This window comes from Triticum dicoccoides, chromosome 1A (assembly GCF_002162155.2).
Source record: "Triticum dicoccoides isolate Atlit2015 ecotype Zavitan chromosome 1A, WEW_v2.0, whole genome shotgun sequence".
Classification (NCBI taxonomy): Eukaryota; Viridiplantae; Streptophyta; class Magnoliopsida; order Poales; family Poaceae; genus Triticum; species Triticum dicoccoides.
In genome coordinates this window covers 589,870,934-589,878,528 of record NC_041380.1, presented here as the reverse complement: position 1 = coordinate 589,878,528, position 7,595 = coordinate 589,870,934, and the positions used below count along the sequence as shown (strand labels likewise).

At 43.9% G+C, this 7,595-nt stretch overlaps 2 protein-coding genes across 2 annotated transcripts; one reads left to right on the top strand and one right to left on the bottom strand.

The window, feature by feature from the left end:
• The first annotated feature begins 855 nt into the window (after nt 1–855).
• Nucleotides 856–1,569, top strand: LOC119293363. The gene has a single exon (XM_037571863.1). It carries the CDS (start codon nt 965–967, stop codon nt 1,409–1,411), a length of 447 nt encoding a protein of 148 aa, XP_037427760.1. The 5' UTR covers nt 856–964; the 3' UTR covers nt 1,412–1,569.
• A 2,497-nt stretch (nt 1,570–4,066) lies between these two features.
• Nucleotides 4,067–6,161, bottom strand: LOC119293374 (transcription elongation factor 1 homolog). The gene is made up of 5 exons (XM_037571872.1): nt 5,935–6,161; nt 5,284–5,424; nt 5,127–5,197; nt 4,539–4,560; nt 4,067–4,436 (listed from the first exon to the last, which is right to left on the bottom strand). Exons 2-5 carry the CDS (start codon nt 5,394–5,396, stop codon nt 4,373–4,375), a joined length of 270 nt encoding a protein of 89 aa, XP_037427769.1. The 5' UTR covers nt 5,397–5,424; nt 5,935–6,161; the 3' UTR covers nt 4,067–4,372.
• Between the last annotated feature and the right edge of the window lie 1,434 nt (nt 6,162–7,595).

Below are 7,595 nucleotides of genomic sequence, written 5' to 3'. Positions count from 1 at the left end.
ATTTTGAACCCTTCTTTGAATACCTGGTAACATTTTTTCAAAACACATGGTACATTATTTAAATGGCAATAGACATTTTTGTAAAACTACGCAAACATTTTTTTACATTTTATAATACTTTTGGAATTTTCATAATCATTTTTGGGAAACATACAAATATTTCTGTAAAATTTCACGATACATATTTTATGGAAATAAACATTTTTTCCCCTTGTACATAACATTTTTAAATGCCACAAACATTCTCTTTTGAAACATAGGTATATTTCCATCAAATGCGAGCTTCATTTTTTGAGTGGCACGAAACAGTTTTCTTACATTACGCGAATATTTTCTTTACATTGTATACATATTTTTTGAAAAAAAACGCATACGTTTTTTGAAAAGCGGAAATATTTTTTGCATAGTCACGAACATTTTAAAAAGTTATCTACATTGTTTAGAAGATGTGCTAACAATCTTTATACTGTTTAAACATTTTTCAGATTCATGTTTCTAAAGTTTATAAGTAAATTTTAGTTTATAAATGTATGCATTTAATTTCAGTAAAAAAAGTAAAAAATTCAGATGATGCCAGCATGAGACCACAGATCAGCAGGACAAGTCACGTTCAGTAGGCGGCACATCACCTAGCCGCACCCCAATGTCGGTGAATGTCGCGTCACGAGCATATTAGCGTGGCGTGGCGTGGCGGTACCAGTCCTCGCGCCCGTCACTCTAGATGTCGCCTTCCGCTTCCGCCACCTTCCATCACTCTCTAGACTCCTCCTCACCCTTCCACCGCGCACGCACTCTCTAGACACCTCCATCGCCACCTCACCCAGGCCCGCCGGCTTCCTACATAAGCCCCGCCGCTGCGCCCTGTCGCTCTCCCCCATCACATCCATATCCTGATATCCACCCACACAGCGCGACTCATAGTTCCAGACCAACAACAACAGGAGAGGAGAGCTCACAAGATAAGATGGCGCACATGCGCGTGGTGCACCGGGACGAGGAGGGCCACAAGGTGGCGGAGAAGCTGCCGGTGCCGGAGACGAGGCGCCCGGACACGGCCAGGCACGTGGAGCGCAAGCTGGAGGAGCAGGGGCTGCACCGGCTGGAGCGCCACCCGGCCAACGCGCCCCGGGGCGTCGGCATCGGCGCGCCCCCGCCCAAGTCCGGCCGCGGCGGCAAGTACACCTGGGAGGGCCCCGAGGGGCTGGTCGACAGCGAGCTCGACCCCGCGCCCGCCGCCATCGACCGCAACGACCCCAACTACGACGAGGAGGAAGGCGGGGAGCAGGACGAGGTGGCCAAGGAGGTGGTCGTCGGGGAGGTGGAGGTCGCCAAGGTGGCCCAGGCCCGGGCCGGCGTCGCCAGGGTCGAGGTCGCGCCGCCGCTCCTCCAGGACCACGACCACCAGCAGTAGGAGCTGGTCGTGTGCGTGCGTGTGTGTCGTGTTGATCTTCGTTTCCTTGCTCTGTGCTCTGCTTACCATGAATGTGTGTGTAACAATAGATAATAATCAAGCGTGGAAGTGGATCAGTTAACCTCTGTCATGATGCATCCCTCTGGTTTCTTCTGTCAGATCATCATCATCCCTTGATGTTAGCTTATGTGTCAGAAGCTTTCCTCTGATTTCTTCCATGTATGTTAACTGCGATAGGCCAAATAAATAGATAAACTGCAAAATAATAATAACAATGAGAAAATTGGGCATGCAAGACATTTTCGATGAGATCAAGAAAATACATGCAGTGCAGCAGCAGAGTAACCAGATTGCTGACCTGAATATGATATGAATAGGATGATTTATAACTTGCTTTCTGCTGGAACAGAGTTTGTTTGTTTCTGATTCTTCCTCCACTGATTTGTGCTTGGATGTCTTAACGGTGAACGGGTATGCCTAAAAGTGGCTCGTGCCAACAGCCAGAGCATACATGGAACCAACTCCGAATGTCTGATTGGCAAGACCAGAAAGTTCTCTTCTTGCAGAACAAGTGTCAGCCGCATCTAATTGCGCCCACTGTCAGCACAAACCTCTCATGTACTCCGTAACAAGCAAGCATAGTCAAAACACAAGTGTAGGTGTGTCTGGGAATGAGATACTTTTGTTCAGAATTTCACATCCACAGAAAGGTCTCTCCTAGAAGCTTAACCATATCCACAGAGGCAGCACACGGTCAGAGTTCTCTTCATCAGCGGTCGGGATAATTCAGCCGGCGTATTCCAGTACCATTTAGAGAAGAAGCGAGATTGGAGATTAGGAGTCCGAGTTAGAGGGGCTCGACAGATTCCATCTCCCAGATGCAGAATCCCAAGGGGAGAAAGTACCACAGCTCGCGGAGAAACATACGGGAGGGGGGATTTCAGCTTTTGGAAGAGTCTTTAGGGCATCTCCAACGCGCGCACTCAAACCACCGTCCGCGATCGGATGTCCGGACGCAGCTTAACGAAATGTGATCCCTGCCAAGATATTAAGTGGTATAACTTCATTTTATTGCCCAAACAGATGGCCAAAATTTACATATTTTTTCGTGTACACTTCTGTATCTACTCCCTCCGTTCCAAAATATAAGTCTTTTTAGAGATTTCAATATGGACTACATACGGATGCATATAGACGTGGTTTGGAGTGTAGATTCACTCATTTTGCTCCGTATGTAGTCTATATTGGAATCTCTAAAAAGACTTATATTTAGGAACGGAGGGAGTAGTATTTATTTTCTATTCTGTTCTAGCTTCGTGTATTATCTTGACTGTTGCTATTTCTATTCTGTTCCATCATCCCCTTTGTCAGACCATTCATTTTCCATTTATCCATCTCGGCATCTCATAACGACAACCCGTGGAAAAAACTCCCCCTGATGACCTAAATGTCACAGTAACAACAACAACAACAACAACAACAAGTAAATGGAGCACGCCCAGATCGATATACGAAATTCGAAACTGTGCTTGGTCTAACCTTTGCAGATAATGTATACCTAAGCAAGTCCATGAGAACGTACTTCTGATAGATCATCATAAGGGTAGGGCTGCATAATCCAACTGTTTTCTTTAGTTACTGATGATACCTCAGTTCTGAGAATGCACATACATCTTGAGAGATGTGCAACAACAGTGGTGCTCTGCTGCTGGAAAAACAGAGGGTGCTACTCCTGTAGCAATATAAATAGGCAGCCAAACAGACGAAAATGACCATTCGAACATAGAAAAACAAAACGATTGTTGCGGTTTGAAACAGTCACAAGGCAAGACAAACACAAGAGTAGTCTCAAGTAAAAAAAAATTTAAATGTGCAGTAATTTCTTTAAAAAAAGGTGCAGTCACAAACCAAATTGCCACCCTTACTTCTGAAACCCCAATTACTACTACTACTACTACACTGTCTTATCTTAAAAAAAGAATGTGCAGTAATTTCTTTTGCATATACTGTGTTAGTGAGCTAAGTAAATAAAGTACACTGCCTTCGCTAAGCTCTGCTGCACACCGCGATAAATTCCTTTTTAAGTAATCTATCCATCCTGGAAAACATTTGCAGCTTGCTGTTGGAGTGGCTGCGGTTTGGAATAAACCATTGCAATTACTGGCCTCTTCTATTTATCTCTGAAATTAAACCAGGACCCTTACGAGGAAATTGTTAATTGATTCATAATCTTGGTTGCAATCAGCATAGCATAAAATCAAGTCTGCCTTGCAAACAAATTGAACCAAACTGTTTCTATCAGGCAAATTGAAAGCAAGCCACCACTGTTTGATGTGTTGCAAAATGCAGGTTAACCCACACCCAAGCTACTAAACCAATCATTATATATTTGACCCACCCAACCGATAGAGTAGTCTTGTTTTTCTTTGAAAAATTGCTGAGAACAGCAAACAAGTTAACAAATCTGCGGTTCATACATGTTTACGATGTTTGGGGCAATCCTTTGAACCACACGACATGCTTCGAAATACTGTCCCTGGGCTGGTAAGAGATTTTTTTCATACTGGCTTGCACATCCCAAAGTAGCATACATTCTACGATTCACAGTTCATGGGACAACCACAGGCTAGGGAAACAACTCACATGAAAGGCCTATCAAACAACCACCATACCATAAGTATAAATTCTTGACTTGACGGTTCACAGAACAGCCTCACAAACATCATGTCTCAAGTACACATTCTTTGCAGGTACCGAGATTAGGTGTAATCTCAGCCGCTATACCAAGGTTTACAAATACAGGTACACAATATCATCGGTTGTGTATTAAGCACGGGACAAACTGCCTACTAACGTTTAAGTCAGCCAGTACATTGTTACAATGCTACTACAGATATGGCTGACGGTGGCAGTAAATGACATCAACACATTGAGATCATAGAGTATTATAGTTACACTTGCTCATGCACCATCGTCATCTTCAACAGTGTTGACACGCTCGCACTCATCGATCCATTCGCTGTATCTGCAGGACAAGGGGTTCAATTTTCAGTTCCAGGTGTGGTGTGGATAAACCTGACGGAGTTGCAACAACGAGTAAAGAGGTATTTGTTGGATTCTGACTTACACATCAATAGCTTCAGTGAGCGCTGCACCAAAGATAACAGAGAGTTAGTACAATTCTAGAACATTAGCTCAACAAAGCTAAACAACTACTCCCTCCGTCTCATAATGTAGGACGTTTTTTGGCACTAGTGTAGTGTCAAAAAACGTCTTACATTATGGGACGGAGGGAGTACGTAACACTGTATTTCCTTTACAGGATATACTATCATACAGGTTCAGTTCTGATGAAAAGCAATTCAGTTAACTCAGACTAGGACATGATAAAATAGGGAGACACATAGCCATCTTACAGACATGATGGTGTGATTTAATGGCAGCCGAGCTCGCATTTGGCCCTGAAAGATTTACTACCTCGGCTATGCTCTATTATGACCTAGTTGATTAAAGTGACTAAACCCCCAAGAGTATATGAAATGGCATGGCTGTATGAAACTTGTAGACAAGCTATAGCCTGTTCCCAGAGTTGTAATCATTAGGTTGAGAAGGAACAAAACCAATGAGATTTGTTGTGTGGAATTTTCTGGCTGAAAATGAATCAGTATGGCATCTACGTCTACAATCAGAAGTTGTATGTAAAATTTGGACATACCATTTGCAGTGGTGCTGAAGCTTTCCTGGCAGATTTGACAATTGGCCTCACCAATCAGATTCTTCAGATCACTGAAGGAAGAAAGAAAAGGCCAGTCACAATGTTGAATGGGCAGCCATTCCAAATTAAGAAGAGAACAGGTGAAGATAGTACTAACATCCGGCATTCAACGCTGCTCCCATGGTTGCAGAATGGGCAGGAAAAGACGGTATCGAGCTTGTCCATCCGCTTCCTAGGGGGTGGCTTAGCGGCCGCCTTCCTCTTCCCCATGGTTCGGCTTCTGTCCTTCCTTCAAAATCTACAAAGAGCAGCAGTTAGAATCTACTGTATCTATGAAATGACGATGAGACGTTTAAAACACTAATGGAGTTGCTACTGTATCTATGAAATGACGATGAGACGTTTAAAACACTAATGGAGTTGCTAGTCGCTTAGGAATCAATAGTTAATACAGTATCTTGTGAAAAATACAGCAATTTTACAAGCAAGGGAATCCAGATGGAGAGTACTAATTGTTACCATAATAAAAAAAAGCACCAAGCTATCATCATCATCCCTTGTAAAAGAAGCCGAAATTTGTAACCACGCAAGAGTAGACAGCACCCGAATCATACACATATCATCCACAAGAAGGAATCCAGGAACACAACAGCAGGCATGACCCTGCCAGGGGCGGATCTGGCCCGGAAATTTCGAAGGCCCCATCCCCACCCTAGTGGAAGGGAATTGACCGATTTGATTTAACAAAAAAGAGAAGTGATGCTGCGGTGGATGAGAAGAAACAACCTAGCTAGCTGCTCATGCATACCTCAGACTCAGAGGGAGGGAGGAGATCCGGTGGCCGGACGAAGACTGGGACGGGGTGGAGTCAGCCGCAGGACGCCCCGGGGCCCGAGTAAGAAGGACTGCGCAAGGTCGCCGAGAGGCGGGATCGAGGCGGCGGCAGGTAGATCCGCTGCCCGGGGTTGGAAGGGAAAGGGGGTGCGAGGGGAGAGGAAGGTGGGCAGGGGAAAGGAATAAACGAAAAGCCAAAATTCTTCTTCTAAATCTCCATTGAAAAGAAAGTGACACGCAACCGTCGCTGTTTTTCAATCTGGGACGCCCCGTGTTCCAACTCTAATTTCACCTCTCCCTTCGTTTCTAAATACAAGACCTTTTGGTCGACGCGGATTTTTGGGATATGAGGCCACGCGAAGTCGGAATCTTGTTCGTCCGTGCACCCATCGCAATTGCTATGGAGCAGCCCCTTGAAGGTTGGAAATCCCTGTGTGATCTGTTTTCCTTGTTTTATTTCTCTATACGAAGCAACATGCCCACCTGCAATCATCTCTCCCAGGCCGGGTGCCATCAGGCTAGCCATAGTGGGGGTAACTTAGATAGTAATTTAACACATCCCAAGATAATTCTGCTTATGTGACAAGTATTTAATGAAAAAAGAGGTGCTTGTGGTAACCTAGGTATCTGCGAGCACATACTGTAACATAGCGCTTCTCGAGGCAAAATGAGTCTATCAGCTAATAAATGAAACCATCTATGACACTACTACTTAGTTACTTTGCACTATGAAGATAGTAACTTAGACTAGTGTCATATGCATGACACTAGTATAAGCTACTCCCCACTATGACCAGCCTCATACGGTGCAGGGGCAGCTGGGTGTAATTGATGAGCGCAGGGATGTTTAATTTGCCATAACGCTGGCTGTCCATTGCTGAATTATTGCCCATGGTTGGGGTGTGGTGCACACGCATCATGGTATTAATGACGTCCCTGCCTGCTGGTGTATTTTCATTTGTTGTGTAGTACTCTTTTTTTTTTTTAGTCTGCATATAAGGTTTGGTCAAAGTTAATTTTTATAAAGTTTGACTAACTTTATATTAAAAAATATAAACATTGACAATATGAAATCAACATTATCAGATGCATCACGAAATGTATTTTCATACTATAGTTTTAATATTGTAGATGTTTATATTTTTATATATAAATTTGGTCAAATTTTATGTAGTTTGACTTTGACCAAATCTTATATGCGGAGTAAAAAGAAACGGAGGGAGTACGGCATCTCACGAGTAGAGTAAAACTGTATCACGACTTGCGTTAATGCTCCATGCACACAACCGTTGGAGTTGTATTATTGATAGGCCAGCATGTGCTCGCAGATACACGCAGTACAGATACCACACAGGAAAACAAATACATATGGAAACTACGGCAATCCCATCGCATAAGAGAGCATTTTCATAGTTTGTTCATGAAGATCATGGCCATGAGGAGCAGGTTCACAATGCCGAGCAAGAAAATGTTCCTCAACCATTCTTGATTATGTTCACAAGAAGTGAAACATGGACATAGGCCGACCGATGCACATGTGAAATCAGATGTCCCCAGCTCGCGCTGAAGTACTACTGGGAAGTGGCAGCATTGACAAGCAAGCTGGAACTTTAAAAAGGCCGTGAGGACCATGGT

Bases quoted from the DNA above. Each gene is read 5' to 3' on its own strand.
- LOC119293363 (XM_037571863.1), top strand. From the start codon at position 965: ATGGCGCACATGCGCGTGGTGCACCGGGACGAGGAGGGCCACAAGGTG.
- LOC119293374 (XM_037571872.1), bottom strand. From the start codon at position 5,396: ATGGGGAAGAGGAAGGCGGCCGCTAAGCCACCCCCTAGGAAGCGGATG. The intron at 4,561-5,126 runs GTATGTCCAAAT...TCTTTGGTGCAG, and splicing joins CTTCAGCACCACTGCAAATG to CGCTCACTGAAGCTATTGAT. The intron at 4,437-4,538 runs GTAAGTCAGAAT...CTTGTCCTGCAG, and splicing joins CTCACTGAAGCTATTGATGT to ATACAGCGAATGGATCGATG.